At 36.6% G+C, this 18965-nt stretch overlaps 1 protein-coding gene across 5 annotated transcripts in view; it reads right to left on the bottom strand.

The window, feature by feature from the left end:
* The window catches only part of GSAP (gamma-secretase activating protein), a 176079-nt gene that overhangs the window by 36893 nt on the left and 120221 nt on the right, over nucleotides 1-18965 (bottom strand). For all 5 annotated transcript variants that reach the window (XM_054692509.1, XM_054692508.1, XM_054692505.1 and 2 more), the window contains 8 exons: nucleotides 16952-17040; nucleotides 11671-11740; nucleotides 10461-10510; nucleotides 7448-7552; nucleotides 6847-6906; nucleotides 5782-5825; nucleotides 4656-4741; nucleotides 240-317 (listed from right to left, as the gene is read on the bottom strand). In XM_054692509.1, the coding sequence (XP_054548484.1) occupies nucleotides 240-317; nucleotides 4656-4741; nucleotides 5782-5825; nucleotides 6847-6906; nucleotides 7448-7483 (304 nt within the window). In that variant the 5' untranslated portion in view covers nucleotides 7484-7552; nucleotides 10461-10510; nucleotides 11671-11740; nucleotides 16952-17040. The remainder of the gene's footprint in view (nucleotides 1-239; nucleotides 318-4655; nucleotides 4742-5781; nucleotides 5826-6846; nucleotides 6907-7447; nucleotides 7553-10460; nucleotides 10511-11670; nucleotides 11741-16951; nucleotides 17041-18965) is intronic.

The raw sequence follows: 18965 nt of genomic DNA, 5'->3' as shown, positions 1-18965 counted from the left end.
ATATTTCCATTAGGTTGCTCTATAGGCCTTATAAATATATAGCATATAAAATAATTGGCTAACTTGATATTTATCATTAGCAAATTTCTCTAGGAAATGTACTATATAGGAATACAAGTATAGAATGTACTGATAAAATTTATTGGAGGTAGTAAGACTTCAAAATCTATCTAATTTGCTACTTGTTGGAAAAAGTGATTATACAAAAGCTAAAAAAATTAAGAATAAATGAAAAGTACCTTTATGAAAGTAAAACACTGAATATGTGATTTGTTCCCAAGAGTCAAGCTTCGGGCTATAACATACACATAAACTTCCTAGAAGAAAGAAGGTATTTAGTAGAGCTTAAAATAGTAGAAAAAAGTTTTCTAAGTCATTTCATCTCACTTCTATTCTTTTAGATGTCTGGTTCACCTTACCTCATAAACTATTTCCAAATTGTAGAAGCGGTCTATTAACAAGTTTCTAAGAACTTTCAATTCCACACTACAAGCAAGGCTTTGTGGTAGGCCACTGAAGGTTAGGAAAGTGAACAGAGGCAAACTCCTAGACATAAAGTCATTGAACTCTAAAGATGTTTCCAGTATTTATCATTTGTGAATATTTCAGATGACATTTAAAACTGCAATATATTGTTAGAAGAACATTTATTGCAATATCTTAAACAAAACAACAAAGAATATAAGATAAAAAAATAGTTAACATTTCTGTTAAATGTAAAATTACTGTTATGGTTACTGAGAACACAACGATAACTTTTCTTTAAAATTACAGCAGACCCTTTAAGAATAAAACACTATACTAAGGTATAAAAATAATTAAAAGAGTTATAAAAGCCCTATGTACCACTTTGACTACTTTCATAAAGTAAACTACTACCAGCAGAAACTGCTGGTTTATCCTAAGCTTTTAAGTATTATGATCACAAAGAGAAAGAAATTCTAAGCAGACATAGTTAAAGCTTCAGCCTCTTTAGTAATAAAGAAAAATTAAAACACAGAATCATATTTTTTCTTTCAAATTAACAAAGTTGTTAAAATGATAATCAAGTCTACAAGGGTAATACTACTCAGCTATAAAAAGGTAAATTCTTTTCATTTGGAACAACATGGATGGAACTGGAAAGGATAATGCGAAGCGAGATAAGTTAGAAGGACAAAGACAAATACTGGATGGTTTCACCAATATATGGAATATACAGAAAACAAAGGGTTAGACAAAACCAAAGCAATATCAAACTCTTGATATCTGACTATAAAATGGAGGCAATCAGAAGTAGTGGTGAAGGGCCTCCCCGGTGGCGCAGCGGTTGAGCGCTGGGTTGCGAAGCTGCCAGCAGCCTCTGTAGCGCCGGTTCGATCCCCGGCTGCTCCCCAGCCACCGGAGGAGGGTCCCACATGGCGCGCAGACCTCTCCTGCCGCCCACTGCTCCCCTCAGCAGTGTACTTTGGTCCTTCTGCCTGCTCTGCTCCCCGCTCTGGCTCTGGTGAATTCTCTCACCCTCCCGCGCTTCTGACTGTACCCAGTGCATGTATAAACAAAACAAACTAATGAATAAATAAATAAATAAAACATGCCTCTATTAAAAAAAAAAAATTAAAAAAAAAATGTTAGAAGTAGTGGTGAAAATGTGGGAGTAGGGGAGCGAGGGGGGTCTTATGGAGCATGGTGGGGGATTATTGAGCCTGGGTGCTGGGCATGAAAACATACATTTGTAGAGGTTTGCATCAATAACCCTTAAAAAAATACAGTGATGTCAACTAATCTTACTCCCCAAAACATAATTTTTTAAAATCTATTTTTGAAAAGTGATTTGGGAAATACATGAACTGACAACTCATAAGTCAGAAACCTACAGGTTGCTTCTCTGTTTTATCTTAAATCTGGAAGCATCTCCATTTGAAACAAGCTATTTTTTTCTATTTCAAAGATGACTGTGAAGAGGAAGGCTTATTTTCCACTTTCCCAGATATTGCTGATAAAGAAAAAAGCAGACTCTTTTACATCTCATGCCAGCTAAAGCTAACATTTTATTAAATAAGATACATCATAAAGAGCCTATTTATTACTGCTACTGTTCATGAGCAATTTCTATGGGAATAAAATGAAAAGGAATAAAAGAGTCATCCAATTAAAGCCTAAAATGATGGTTTATATCTAATAGATTTAAAGTGAAGTACTAAGGAAGAACCGGCCAGCTCGCTCCACATGACCTGTATTTAAAATTTTTTTTTGACATAACACTGGTTTACAACATCCAGATAACCCTGGATCCCATTCCATTCTACCTTCTAAGCCAATTCACTCTCTGCTGTGCATTGCCATCTTTTCTCTTTCCATTAGATATCCTGTAAGCATTCCAACATGTTAGAGTCTCCAACATCAAAAAAAACAAAATTCCCTAAATCCCACTTTCTATTCCAGCTACTCCCTTTCTTGTGTCTACATGTACTGCTGCAATTTTTCAACTTCCACCTGGCACATAACCCAACATCATGAAGATTTCACTTCAATTACCCAACACAAACTATTCAGAATAACCTCCACGTTGCTAGATCAATAGACTTCACCTCTCACTACCTACTAACAGTTAGCTGTTAGCGTCACCTCTTACTACCTACTAACAGATCTCCTTAGTGAAACTCCCTTTGCTTTGGCTGCTGTAATGCCACACTTGTTTTGATTTTCCTCCTCTCTCTCCAGACATACTTTCCCCCTTTGCTCTAGATGTTCCATCTAATTTTTATATGTTAATGTTTATAGATCTCATGACGAAATGTGTTTTCTGACCCTACAGCCTCCTGTGGCTTCAAAAGAAAGCTACAGACTGACAACTTCCACATTTATCCTACTCTAGTCCTGCCCGCTCTTCTCAATGCCAGAGCTCTTGGTTAACATGTCCAAAACTCTCACAACCTACCTCTCTAAGTTCTACCCAAACCATTCTACTTCAATAAATGGTATCACTGTCCACCCATTTGCTTATGCCAGGAACTTGAAAACGGTTCCTCTCAATCTTACTTTCAGTAAATCTTCTCAGTTCCATCTCCAAAATGTACATCAAATCTGTCTATTTCTTTCCCCTCTGTTGCCAATCCCTGTGCAAGTAGCTCATCTCAAATGTACAATTACAACCTCATCCTAACTGCTCATTTCCCCACTTTTTCTCTTGCCTTTTCCAATCCAATCACTTCTTCACAGTGCCTTTAAAAAACAAATATCTAATCATGTCATTACCTTTTTAATATACTTCAGTGAGGGAGCTTCAGTGGATTCCAAAACCACCAGGTGCAAAGTTATAGAGGATTAGGATAGTCCTAAGGTGCCAAAGTTTCACCTCATAGATTACTAATGCAAAGGTTATAACATACTTTTACAAGAGAGATAGATAGGGTTACCAACTAACCAAGTTATCAATCTTTGCCTCACAATTAGTAGGACATCTTGACATGACATGCTCCCTAACAAGGTATAAATGAAGTTCACAACATCACTGATGAAGTATTCTTACAAAAAATGTTTAACCTGTATCCAACAATGTCTTTTGGTTTGACTTCCAATTTATAGGAAATGTAAAGGACAGAGGAAATAGTTAAATACTTCCACAAAAAAACAATTACAATGCAGAAGATAATTTGGTATATGAAAATTCACATAATCACTTATTGTTGGGAGAGACCCCATGCAGTGAGCAGAAGGGCCTTGACCTGAGTCCCTAAGGCATGTGAAAACACATGTGTCTCTGAGAAAAACCTCTGAGTGACAGGACCTGGTGTTGAGTGCCCAGAAAGTGACCTGCGTAGAGTCAGGCCTCTACATCTCCACAGTCTGAGAGTAACAAAAATAATGAGTGGACTTCCCAGGCTCTAGCTAGGGGGCGATAAGATTATGTGCATGAGAACTAACCACCTGATACCCTACTGTCTGAAGTAAATAGATAATATTAAGAAAGTAGACTAATCATTCCTATGTGTTATCATTATATGGTATGCTTTGATGTTACACCTGCTGCAGTTAAAATAATATATAACGAGCACTAAGACAATAAAGATTTACTGCATGCTGGACATGACAGTCCCCCATGTCTGATTTCCCTCACCGTCGCGTCCCAGGTCCAGGACTCACTAAGTCCACAACTTTTGAAGAATATGCTTTTATTATATTTTATTTTCAGGATCCATATGGCAAACCAACAACTAATTTTTTTTTAGTTTATTCGTTATTATTCTTCATTTATTTTTTATATATATTTTTACACCATTGTTCATTTTCAAATAATGTTTGCTTTATCCTATCCCCACCCCAGGTGTAGTCCCCATAGAATTTCCTTCACCAGTGCACCCATGCACCGCCACCACAGTCCTCCCTCCCTCCCTTTGATTCCTCTCCCCGCTCCTCCCCTGCAGAATGTCTCTGGTTTATAATTGTCTGGTTTTGTTTTGTTGTGTTTTGCATTGTTATTACTTTTTTCCCCTGATATCTTATTTGGTTCCCCTATATTCCTCCTATAAGTGAAACCATCTCATATTTTCCTTTTTCCTTCTGACTTATTGCACTGAGCATAATTCCTTCTAGCTCCATCCATGTCAACAACTAAATTGTATGCAGAACTCACATATAGCTGAATACATTGATAAACACAACCCTGGTTCTACCTGTATGGTTGGTAAAAACGCACAGGGTCAAGTGCTTGGATAATCTGTCTTGGTCTTGAAGATCATTACATCCAAAGTTGACAAGTCTAAGAACACAAAGGATAAGGCATTATGAATGCATTAATTTCCCTCATAAAGGATGTGAGTAGCCACTTTACTAAACCCACAGAAATAGAGTCATGACCTGAGAGATTTAAGTAGATAACACAGTTTGCCTTTTAATGTTTCTTGTTAATTAAAAAAAGTATGTGGCACATAAATAGCATGGTCCTACTAACAAAGGAAAAAAATAATACTTTCAACTTACATTTTTATAATTTTACTGACTTTGAGTAACTCATTTGCTAGTTTCAAAATAAGCACAAGTGGAAGTTTATATAGATGAAATAAAGCTAGTGAAACAGATAACCACTTAGGATTATCATTATTCTAATGATATTCTAATTCTTTCATTTCTGCTGTGCACTGATGGTCTGTCTATTTTTTTCATAAGTCAAGTTTTTATTACATTATGAAGTAGTCTGGGGGAAAAATGTAGCCTTACAATTTCATTCCTAGCTGTACCCATACCATTTGTATTGTAACTCTGCTTCTTCATCAAAAGACTGAGTTAGTTCTCCCATCCCTTAAATGCTGATTTGACCTTGTGACTTATTTTGGCCAATTAAAAAAAAAAAACTACACTTTTATGCAAAAAGGAAAACAGAAAAAAAAAAGTAAAACAATACATTCAGCTGAGCAATAAGTGGACTGGCCTGTGATCTGTTCTTTGATGGCAAAAAGAAAAGCGTTCTCATGTTTTGTTCTAAATGTAGCTCTCTCTGACTCATCAAATCCTTTTATTTAATCACAGGGAAAAGAGCACTTCAACAGATCAAAATAAATTAAGGCATCCTACAGAAATAAATGGCTAAGAAAATCAATATCATTGACTTTACATGTAAAAACCCATGTTTGTGCTTGATAAGTTGTTAATATTTCCTACAGAGAACAGAAATATAAAAGATGCACACATACACAAAGACAGAATACCAAATTGTCCTTCGATCTGCACACCACAGGTTAGGTATAATCATCCTGCCCACAATTATCCATAAAAATTAATAGCAATATATGAATAACTTACTGAAATCCTGAGTCACTTAATGAAATGTCCAAGGGTACTTCAAACTGCCAAAAAAAAAAAAAAAATCAGAAGAAACTGAACAAAAGTGTGACATTAACTGATGATAGTTCTGAAAAACAGAGCAAGCCAGATGACTCTGCTTACCCATTGATGAAAAGCTCATTTATTATTATTATTAAAAGCTCATTTATTATTATTATTATTACTTATTATTCTTTTCAGACATTATCCCCCAAAATCACAGCACAAAAAGCCCATTAGGAATATTCCAGAGTTAACAGACAATCACAAGTTTGATGTATATTTATTTCTTAAATAGCTAATACTTGGCAAACTTTGCCCTAGAATTGAATATCATTAACAGGTTGTACAATAAGTCAACTGTATAATATGTCAAAGGAGTAGATTTTTACAAGACACAGATAACCAGGTAATAAGGGAAGGACTGTTTGTCTTTGGAAAGAGAGTGAGTCCAAAAATGCTGGGAGGAGTAAATGAAATTCTTGTAATGGTATACCAATCTAAATTAGAAATTAGTATTAGTTTAGTCAAGAATAACAACATATTAGCTACCACAGATAAAAATATTTGTGACTCCTCACTGCAAGGCTGGCACTCCACATAGCTTTTTCAGGAGGGATGCTGAGTTTGTACTAATTGAACTATGCCCTCTCGTTGACTTTTTATCTGACTCTCAGATCCTCCATCCTTAAGTTCTTTTGGATCAAATGACTCATAATCCTTAAAGCTATTTACTATAGACCACACCTATTACCTTCTACTAATCCTCATTGACAGTTTTTAATGTCAAGCATTCCATTAGCAGAAGTTTCCTGTGTGTGCTCTCCTATATTATATTATGTTAATAATATATAATAACCTAGATTATATTAATTGTATTAGTTGTAGAGTTTTAGCCTTGACACGGCAAGAACTATTTTATTTACTCATAGAGTGACATTTCAACATCCAGAATGTTAAAATGCTGTTTATTATAACAACTCTCTTAAAAAGAGGGCAACACCTTATATAATATTCTGTAGCCCAATCATTCTCTGGACTTACCATTAAGTTAAAGCTCTCATCATTGTAAAACTGGATGCATTTTAAAATACTTCTTGATTTCTGAAAGCGAAAGTGAAATAAACAACAAATTACAAAATAAAACAATAAAAACACTTGTTTAAAGAGAGAGTAACTGAAGAAGACAGCCAAAAACCAAACAGTATTGAAAACCTTTTGATTATTATTTTTTATTTTTATTATTTTTTTAAAGATTTATTTATTTATTCAAGAACCGGGGGTACAGGCCCGATGCGCGGGAGGGTGAAAGGATTCACCAGAGACAGGGTGGGGAACAGAACAGGCAGACTGACGAAATACATTGCTGAGGGGAACAGCGGGAGACACAGGAGAGGTCTGCCGTGCCATGTGGGTTGCTCCATGGCCGGCGGGGATCGAACCCGCATTTCAGAGGCGGCGGACAGCTTCATAGCACTGCACTCAACCGCCTGGGCCACCAGGGAAGCCCAGCCTTTTGATTATTTTTAACAAACTTTCATTGGCTGCACCCATCAATGAAAATATAGTGATCAACAAATTGTAACTATAATGTTAAAATTACATTTTCCCCATAAAAAAGGAGAATCAGTGGATTAATATTTACCTTTAGTTCAATGTAGTATAATCTCTGCTCTGACATATCCCACTGAGCCCAAATAAAATCTTCAGCTACTCTCTCTCTTGGGAGAGGGCCAGAATTTTTAATCACCTAAAGAAGTGAAAAGATTTTAGACATAAACTATTTTATTTTATTTTATTTTTAAAGATTTATTTATTTATTTATACAAGCACTGGGTACAGTCAGAAGCGCTGGAGGGTGAGAGAATTCATCAGAGCCAGAGCAGGGAACAGAACAGGCAGATGCACCGAAATACACTGCTGAGGGGAGCAGCGGGGACGGCAGGAGAGGTTTGCGCTCCACGTGGGACCCTCGTCGGTGCGGCTGGGGATGGTACAACTGGTACTGCAGAGACCGCAGGCAGCTTCGCAGCCCAGCACTCAACCGCTGCGCCACCAGGGGAGGCCCGACATAACTATTTTAAAGGAGAAGCTCCCTGGCTTCACTATGATTTTATATATTCTATCTCTATAATACAAGTAAATATTTTCAGTTTATTTTTAGCAGCCCTCATCCCCACCACATGCACATGGAAAATCTTCTCAAAAAAAAAGACTTGGCATCATTTCATTTTTACTCTTCCCAAAGACTCTATCAAAAACTATTTTATTCTAGTTTGTAACCCTAACAAACAGGCTGGGAATGCTGAGAGCAAGACCACATCTACCCCAAATTTACAGCTAGGTTAACAGAAGATTCAGAGCTTCCTGTTTTGGATATAACTGGCTCAGGTCTCTACAAACAAGAGACCCTCCGTACCAAAAGACAGAGGCTGTAATGCCAAGGAAAAGCCCAGGCTGGGGAAAAGGTGTTTCTGGACAAACATTCCAGCTCTTCTCTGAACTGCTCATGTGGCACTGGTTGTACTTCTTGCCTATACATCTTCCGAGGTGAGTATGATCATTCTGCCCACCTCTCAGCAACACTCACTACTCATCCTTCAATTTAGGCAGTGCCTCCTGTACAGTCTTCCCTCAACTGCCCAGGAGGGAAGGCAAAATTCCACAAGTATTTCTTGCTTGCCTGGGTCTATTATACTTAGGTCAAAGTGATGGCTTGAGAAAACACCCAAGAGTACCTGTCTATCTAAACCTTGGGCAGCCCCTCCTGTTTCCATTTTTCTAAAGCTTGTCAGGTGGGAGTAGATTGGGAAACTCTCACATATGAAAGTATGTGCTGACAGTATAGGACAAGAGTATGGGAACCCAGGTCTATACCTCAGCTTTGCCCCTCTCTAGACTACCTAGCCTCTCTGAGTACTGCTGTTGTTTTCCCTCTAATACTGGGGACAATAATATCACCTTTATCATACAGAGATTTTGTGCAACTCCTTCTGTCTTAAGAAAATAAGCCTTTAAGAAGGACAGCAGAAGGATCTCCAGGAAAGGCACACATGGATGAGGGAATGCTGAGGTTGTACTGTCTCACTGGCCGAGTCCTCTTTTTCTCTGTAGTGTCTTTCTTGGATCCTGACCTCTCTTCTAACCAGCCAGTGTGCTCTCTATACCCACCCCCAGTTCCTGGCTCCCACTTGTTTATTTAATTCCCTGCTCTAAATTCTCACTTGGGATTCTGCCTTGGACTTTCTTTTCTGGCCTGACCCTTTCATGACCACTGACCTTGTCCCTGCCCTCCCATCCTCTGAGCCACTGGCGGCCTAGTTCCAGCTACAGACTTCCTGCTCATTTTTCAGCCAGGCCTTTTTATTTAAGGTTTTCAATAATAGATACATGATTAATAAGTGGCATTTTCCATTTCAATTTTGTTCACATAACTTTAAAATTAAAATCTTCAGAGAAAAGCTATTTTGAGCCAAACTATTTAAATACTGAAGGAAATAATTTTAATATTAATAATATATGAATATGACATACAATTTGTCAAGAAAAAGACAACCTAGTAGAAAGGCAGATAAGTATATAACTAAGCAATTTTCAGAAAAACAAATTCAGATAGCTAATAAGCAAAGGGATAGTCAAATTCACTAATATTAAATTAAATACAAGAATAATAATGCCCTCAAGTTACACCAATCAAATTAGAAACTTCAAAAAGACAAATGCACCTATTACTGGCATGATAGAGGAAAAAAGTGTTCTTACTTATAAAACTCACTTGTTTAAGTTTTTTGGAAAGCAAGCTGGCAAAACCTATTCAAATTCACTGAATAGATATATTCATCAACCCAAATATCCAATTCCTGATGATTTAGTCCAAAGAAATAGATGTACCAAATACATAAAGCTATAGATGTAAACATGTTTGAGACATGTGTAATTCAAACAAACAAAATAAAAAAACTAGCAAGTAAGTCAATGTTTAGCTAAGGGAGAATGGTTGAAAAATCCCTTATGGTTTCTAATAGAGAATGGTTAAATTGTGCACATCCATATCCATACCATATGATGAAAGGTATGAATGGATAAATAAAGTTAGAAGTGAAAAGGAAAGGGAAAAGACAAGAGAAAATTAAACTATATTAAACCCCAACATACATATTATGATCCCATTTATTATGTATTTGGATCTGTATGTATGTATGTATAAAATTAGAGGAAACGTTCAATTTCTCTTTAGTAACCTACCGAGTTAAAGAAAAAAATAAAAGCAGCAAATTAACATATATGTGTGCGCATACATATGAATATGTGTATGTATGTTATGATTCTATTTGGATAAAAACAACTGCATCCCTGTATACGAGCACCTAACTTTGTGTTCATTTGCATGAATGGGATAAAAGGCGTAGAAGGCGTGGAAGATTCACACTAAACTCTCATTATTGTTACCGCAGGACAGTAAGACTGAGGACTGAGGTAGAAATCAAGGAGATAATTAACTCCTTTATACCTTTTATATTATTTCATATACTACAACAGCAAGATTATAATTTGAAAGATATTACATAAAGAAAATGTTATGTTTCTATAACATTAATTGATCTTTAATGTCTAGAATATCTCTCTAGGAAAAAGTATAAAGGAATTGAAATATTTACCACTCTCTTTCCATCTTCTTGAATGACCTGGATATGAAATTGTTCAATATCTTTGGAAAAAGAAACAAAAAGAATGTTAATGAGTATTGTTGTCATTCTGTAACATTTTTTATAAAAGCAATGCTGATTAAACTGGCTGACAAAGAATATTGTCACAGACAACAATCTTACAATAAAGGTTTAAACAAAACTCACCTTCCTCAACCCTCGCTTTACATTCTATTTCAAGTCCAGCTTATCTGCTTCTTAGTATCAACAATACATGGAGCATTTAGCCCTTCAGTGTGCCTCTCCTTTATAACCAATCTTAGACAGGGCTAGTAAGGGCCCATCTGACAGAATTTATCTTCAATTTCCAAATACCAAACACCACTTTGTATGAAAATATCAGACAGAAAATTCATTATACAAAATATTTGGAGGAGGTATTTTTAAGGAATCAATTCCACATTAACATAATTCTAAACACTTTAATTGATTTATAGATTATACCTCTTGGTAAGCAGTTCAGATTTGGCCACACTCACATACTACCAGTGCTAGTTACAAAAAGGTGAGATGGATAAGTGAGCAAGAATAAAGGAAGTGAATACAAACCACTCAGAGCTGTCCTTCCAATTATAAATTAGCAGTGTCATCTTATAACATTAAAGATAGCTTACTAGGTAAGATCCACCAGACAATTTTGTCCTTTCTCTGTTCAGTCTCCCCACACACACTTGAAAACATCATTAAAGGATGCCCCAATCTTATCTGTCTCTGACTGAATTTGATAAGGTTAGAATATGCCCTTGCATTCTGCCAAGGAATTCTAGCTTCTCAAACCTTCCCCTCTCTCCATCTAAGCCTCACCTGTTATTTTGTAGTTGTATACTATGACAGACATCCATCATAAAAAAGGATGGACTAAAGAAGACAAAAATGACCTGCACAACTTATACTGCAAATATTCTACTATGTGACAAATATATTTGCAGGAGCCCATCACTCCTAGGATGAGGAAATAGTAGAGGCTGAGGGAACAAGCAGAAGGTTAAGGAAAAGCCATTCCATAGGAGTTCTAGGTCTCAAGTGGATGATAAAAGTCAGCGAGCCCTCAGAATTGGCAACTGGATAACTTGCATACAGTCATGTCCCACACTATACTAGATGTGTCATTCATGAAGTCTCTACATACCACTCAAAGATAGGAATCAAATCTTTGACTTACACTTCTCTTCTGAAATCAGTAAGAGGTGGTTCTCTGAAAGACGATGATTTTCCACATGTGGATAGAGGAACTGCAAAAAAGGAAACTAATCTAAATCATAAGCAACCAACCACACCTTGCTTACCCAATTATTTCAAAAGTTGTATTTGATCACTGTACTAGTACTTACCATAGGAAGAACTGGGAACCACATAATAGTTTGGCAAATCACATAACACACACATTATAGAAGGAAGCAAAGAGAAAAAAAGGAACACTTGCAAGAGGTCAGTTTTCCAAGGGATAATTGATTTCATGTATAACACAACTCACTTAAACAGTAAGGCTAAAGTATAAGCTATTTCTAGGGATGGTGCTTCCTATTTAGAATATGTGATTCAGAAGACCATTGTGTAAACAACATTGGTACAGAAAGTTCTACTTTATATGTACAAAAAAAGAGCAATCAATACATCTGATATGCAACCTAGTATTTAACTTGAAAGCTAAGTATCTGTACTTTCCACTACAGCTGTCAAAGTCTCACATCTAAGAGCAAAGCACAGTATAAGTAGGGACTTTCCAAGAACGGACAGTGAGTCATGGAGTAGCATGTGGTGGGGGATTTACAAGCCTTAAAGCACAGAGTGACTGCCACTGGGAAGAAAGTGCTTGATGCACCCCACTTCCTCTTCCCTATGCTCCCCCATCTGTACACACAAGAAAGTACATACAAGAAAGCAGTACAGTCAGTACACACAAGAAAGCAGGCAGCAGAAATATAAGGCCTGATGCCATCATCTGTGATGATGAGGGAAAGCTGGTCATGATTTGACTCTAGTGACTAATTCTTTCATCATCAAAAGAGTAACTACAAATCAACATTTTCATTTTATAACCTGAAAGATCAACCAGTAAATTTTGGTTTTCTTTCCCTCCAAACATTAAAGCACAATAAAAGAATAAAATTTAACCTTTCATGTCCCTATTTCACTGTCAGCAGCCCCACTAGAGACCAGGAAAATATGTTGACAAAATATATTACCCGGTCCTAACTTTTCATTACAATAAATGGAAAGAGAATTGGTCAATTTTTTAATTGCTGTCAGTCAACTTTCACATTTAGAATTGAAAAATAAAACATTAACTATGTACCATACTTCACCGCAATAACCTCAAAAATTATAAAATAGAAAGCAATACCGAATTCCGTACAAAAATAATAGAGAACTTACTGTCTCATAATTTGTGAAATTGTGCATATCAAACAGGACACCCTGAACTGGAGTCTGGGGGAGTGAAGATGAGAGACACTATATCGGTGGCAGAAGAGCAAATGCTCAGTGTCTCAAAATAAGAAGATAGTGCTACAGAAGATGCAAGGACCCCAGGGTCTGCAGAGGCCCCTCCTTGCTGCAGCAATGCTACCGCGCACACTGGCTTAAGAACGTGACCTGTATTTCCTTCTATATATTTTATGGTTTCAGGTCTTATGTCTAGTTCTTTAATCCATTTTGAGTTGATTTTTGTGTATGGTGTGAGGTAGTGGTCAAGCTTCATTCTTTTGCATGTAGCGACCCAGTTTTCCCAGCACCATTTATTGAACAAACTTTCTTTTCTCCAATGTATAGTCTTTGCTCCTTTGTCAAATATTAGTTGACCATAAATCTGTGGGTTTATTTCTGGATTTTCTATTCGATTCCATAAAATATATAGAAGGAAATATAGGCGAAATACTACGTGATTTGCACATCAAAGACATCTTTACAGACACATCACCCAAAGCAGTGATAGTGAAGGCAAAGATAAACAGCTGGGACTACATCAAATTAAAGAGCTTCTGCACAGCAAAAGAGACAATAACAAAAACAAAGAGAAACCCCACCAACTGGGAGAACATTTTTGCACCCAACACTAATGATAAAGGACTGATCACAAAAATCTGCAAAGAGCTGATGAGACTCAACAACAACAAAGAAAATAATCCAGTCAAAAAATGGGCAGAAGAGCTAAAAAGAAACTTCTCTGAAGAGGAAATGCAAATGGCCAACAGGCATATGAAAAAATGTTCAACATCACTTGTAATCAGGGAAATGCAAATCAAAACTACCATGAGATACCATCTTATACCAGTGAGAATGGCATATATTAAAAAAACTAGCAACAACAAATGTTGGCGAGGTTGTGGAGAAAAAGGAACTCTCCTGCACTGTTGGTGGGAGTGCAAACTGGTCCAACCACTATGGAGAGCTGTGTGGAGATTTCTGGACCTACTAAACATAGAGCTTCCATCTGATCCAGCAATTCCACTCCTAGGTATTTACCCAAAGGACACAGAAACATCAATTCCAAAGAGCACCTGCACCCCTATGTTTATAGCAGCACTGTTTACAATAGCTAAGCTTTGGAAACAACCCAAATGCCCAAAAATAGATGACTGGATCAAGAAGATGTGGTCCATATACACCATGGAATATTACTCAGCATTCAAAAAAGATAAACACATGCAATTTGCAGCAACATGGATGGCGCTGGAAGGGATCATGCTCAGCGAAATAAGCCAAAAAGAAAAAGAAAAATACCGGATGGTCTCACTCATAGCAGGAATCTAGAAAACTTAAATAAGGGACCAGGAAAATGAATAACTATAAGAAAGTGAAAATCAGAATCAACAAAAAACTATGAAACAGAGACACTTTTGGGGAAGTGGGGGGTGGGAGGGGAGGGATTGGGATCAGAATGGGGGGGTTGCAATTGTATGGGGAATATAAAAATAAAATTTATTATTTACAAAAAAATAAACTTCTAAAAAAAAAAGAACGTGACCTGGACTAGAATACGGAGGAAATTTAATTGCAAACTTCTAAACCTTTGCCAGCCTGATCTTTGCAATCAGTGAGAACATGATTTTTAAAGTTCCATTTGGGTTGTTTTTCTTTCTATTATGAGGCAGCCCTAGAGAAAGGTATGAACTCAGAAATATAAATACAGGCTTCAGACACAGCTCTACAAAAGCATTCAAAGATTTTTTTCCCCTCTACGTTTTGGGTAGGAATCACTATGGATTACATTTAAGGAAATATTTATCTTTACAAATAGAGAGCTAAACTGTGAGAATTCATATTCATATTTGGGAGGTATGCAGTATAGGTGTATAGAGGAGTATATAATTACCTACTGGAACTATCTGGAAGATGCACGTCATGATGGTAGGGAACTCTCCAAGGGCAGCAAATTGGGGTCCAAACCCCAACCACTAGCTTGCTCCTGAAGTTCCTCTGTGAAGGGGATCAAGACCATATGTGTAGCCTTAGGGAAAGGTACTAATGGAGAGCACCAGCAGTGTTTTGGCAAGAAATGGAAGAGAGAGCAAGACCAAACTCAGAGGATACCGACCAGCATTTCTCTAAAAGGGAGAGGGAAGGAGAGAAGAAAGAAGGAGAAGGTGGGAATTTGTTATGGATGGAGGTTTGGAGGAGTTTCTCCCTCCAGAAGCACATGTGTGAAGAATAGGAAGCAAAGTTAAGAACTGAAATGGGTCTGCAAGAGAAGTACAGGTTTTTCTTTATTTGGGTGGAGATTTTTCCTTTGGCTTCTGGGCTCAGGCATGTATCACGTATTTTTTAATATATTCAAATTATGTTTATTGAGGTAAGTAATTTCAATATGTTTAACAGACATAAAATTCACCATTTTAACTATTGAAAAGTACACAACTGAGTAGCTTAAAATATATTGTTATGCAACCAAATACTCTGAAAAACTTTTTTCCTTTCTATATTCTAATGACCTTTAGTTGCCCCAATCCTTCAATAATGTTTGCATGACCTGTATGGTCCTGGGTGGACATGCTAAGGGAGCCAAAAAAACAGGCCAGAAAAGGGAAGTGTGCTCTGACCCACAATCACCCCTGCACTGATGACAATGTAAGCATAGTGGCTTCCTGGAAGAGGGAGCACATAGCCTGGGAGCTCCAGGCCAGGTCCAATCTGGAAGCAAGCAGGAACCAACAGTGAAGCCAAGAATGTGGAGAAAAAGCACAACTTGAAGGACTAGCTAACAGAGTGGCACCTGGGTCAGAGGGTAGATAACCTCTTCTGATATAAACTGTAAGAGGGAGATCCATTGGCTTGAGGAGGAGTAGGCAAGGAGTAGTTGGAGGGTGGGGGTAGGGGGAGGAGCAAGCAGATACTTCAGGCAGCCCAAAAGGAATATTTTGGCCCTGTAGCAAAATATGAAATTAGGCACAGGGAAATTACATTGCAGTACTGCATGGACATATACAGCAGATTCTTGTTATCTGTGAGTAGTGTATTCTATAAATATACCACAAACACTCTGTACTGAATACTGAACCCATTGTTCCTAGGGAAAATACAAAAAAATACAAACATATCTTTGTCAATAGATTAACACACACCTTTGTTTGATATATTTCTATTAAAAATTTATTTAACATATACTATTGATTCATTAACATTGAACTCACAGCTAACAGCACTATAAACTCATGTTTGAATGAAGCTTATTTAACTAACACAAATATTTCCTGTGTAAAGCACATCACAGCTTTCTTGCACTTAGGAACAATAGACAGCACTTCAGCAATATGCTGGGGGATATTTTAAACAGTGAAAACACCAATAAAAAGCCAAAAATGCAAAAAGCCTGGCACCAAATAGACCTCAACAGGACCATTTGTTTACAGTAGGAGGGCTGAAACAAGAAGGTAGAGTGTCACATTGTTGGACCTCAGTGTGGACATGCAGATCAGGGGACAAATTTTTCACTGGTCTGCACATTCACAGACTGTGAAAATGTCATGAGTGTTGATTTTATGAGTTACAAATAAATTTTACCAAGTAGGAAAATTTGCAAATTTGGTAAGTTGAAGTGATAATGACTGACCATATCTAGTCCACCTGTCACACATACACAATGCTTCTGCATCAATTCATAGCACTGTCAAGTTCATAGATGAAGTCACTTCATCTAAATCTGACAATCACAAGAATAACTTAAACAAACCATTTAAAATTTTATTTTTAAAGTGTTTTAATATTCAATATTTTATCATCTAAAAACATTACATTACTATTGAACAAAACATGATATCATAGAGACAGAGTTTTGATTTCCATATTTGTAAAGGAATCACTGATAATTCCAGTCATACCTATCTACTTGATTTCTCTGAGGATTAAATGTAATAATGTGCATGAAAGTACTTATAAATATCATTGCCTCTAAATTTCATTCATTTTTATTGATAAGGTAAGTGATAAAAGACATGCTCACTTACCTGTACCCAAATATAGCTATCCACCGCTTTTAGAACCTTCACATTATTAATAGGGTGGATTTCAACCAACAGAGTTAAGCACTTCCATCCTACAAAGTAAAAGAGTCTTTTAGTAATGAGAACTAGAATACTCCATGTTATCTTCCTATAGAGGTCTGAACTTTGAAAATATAAATGTGTTCTCCAGTGTATTAACTCATCCACCAAGGAAAGTGACTTTAAATTTTACTGTGACATTTCTTAAAATCCAGAATAAATATAGAAAGCATCACAGTGAGGAAATCAAGATGCATGGGGCCTGAACAAGTTCCTGTCGATCTCTTAGCCTTTTTTAGCAGAGCTTCCCAGGCCTTCTAGGCTTGTAAATTTAGACAAACACAACTCAGTTCAGTGTCACTCCGATGGCAGCACAATGGCAAGCATTGTTTGTCTATGAAAAAAATAAAGATATCTGTGATGATTATGGTTCACAGAGCCTATTAGTAGAACAGGGCTTGGCTTTCTTCAGGAATGGTGGGGGAGCGGCACTGATAAAAACCCACTTATTTCCTCAGTGTCATAAAAGATAGCAACTAGGAAGAAGTCCCTGGACATGGGTTACAATGGGGTTATACCAGAAATCCAAATTTAGATCAAAGGTTTCCCTTTCCCAAGATTAAACCTCAAAAAAAGAGGAGTTGCTTTATATTTGAGTTCTTAGAAAGACATTAATAGTATTAAGAGCTTTCTCAGTGACTTTATGTTGAATAATAATGTACAATTTGGGGATGACATAGCAACCTGGAATTGAATCAATGCCAGTTTTCACTATTTAAGAAAGTAACCTAGGGTCTCCCTGGTGACCTAGGGGTTAAGTCTCAGTGCTATCTGGCCTGAGTTACATCCCTCACTAGGGAGCTAACCTCTTCTGTCTCGCTCACTGCTCCCCTCAGCAGTGTATTTCAGTAAATCCACCTGCTCTGCTCCCCACTCTGTCTTTGGTGAATCCTCTCACTCCCTCTACATCTGGCCTACCCCACAGTTCTTACATGAAAGTAAATAAATAAATAAAAATTTTAAAAAAGTAACCTGATGGCACTACTTTAAAAGGCAGAGAATGTATCACAATTTTGGGGATATGAACTCACAGTCGCAAGGACTAGACATTTCTATAAACATGCCTTTTAAAGATTATTGAAAAAGCATGACAATCAGGGAGCTGTTATGTGGGAACACATATATATTTGCAGAACATATGAAAATCGAATGTTGTTTGGTCAATGGGAACTTATGTTTTAGGATAAAACCTTCAGTGACAAGATCACACACCAATTCAAAAGACTGTCTTCAATAAATAGGACAGAAGTAAAGGTGTTGAACTTTAAAAATTTGCTTAATCACTCAAAAATGGCTCTAGGAATAAGAAAGACATTGTTGTCAAAGATATTTATGAAGGAAAGTAAAGTAGAAATGTTTTGTAAAATGTGAGAATGAGAAAAAGTCACTTTCCTTATTATTCTTATGTATTTCAAGTATATTGAAATTTGAATAAATTAATACATTTAGTATGTTTACATTTGACTATTTTATCTCTTGCCCTAAAAGCTTATATATTCCAATTATTCACTTACCTTTAAAATGGGAGGATCTTCAAGGAAGAAACTATCTGCCTACACTAATTTTTTCCTTCTTTGGACATTTAACATGTTTAGGATAATAATTAGAGTAATCATTTACAAATAGCATTTTTTCTCAATAACATGTGAGGGACAATACATACCATGTGCTTTCACATTGCAACAAGAGGCATTCTGGATTCAGATTAAAGAAACATTCACCCTAATTTAAACTCTATTATTAATCTAATATATACTTTTCTGTAAATCACCAAGCTTTCCTAGACCTCAGTGCCTTGCTATTAAAAACATAAAATAAAAAATTACAGAACCAGATTATTGCTTTAACCACTTTCAGTTATAAAAGCTTTGATTCCATGAAGTGCTTAAGGCTATATTCTAAGTAAAATATTGATTCT

The sequence above is a fragment of the Talpa occidentalis genome, unplaced genomic scaffold (genome assembly GCF_014898055.3).
Source record: "Talpa occidentalis isolate TD23 unplaced genomic scaffold, MPIMG_talOcc4v2.1, whole genome shotgun sequence".
Taxonomy (NCBI): domain Eukaryota; kingdom Metazoa; phylum Chordata; class Mammalia; order Eulipotyphla; family Talpidae; genus Talpa; species Talpa occidentalis.
Note: the sequence above shows the minus strand (reverse complement) of the source record. Positions and strands in the feature narration are given on the sequence as shown.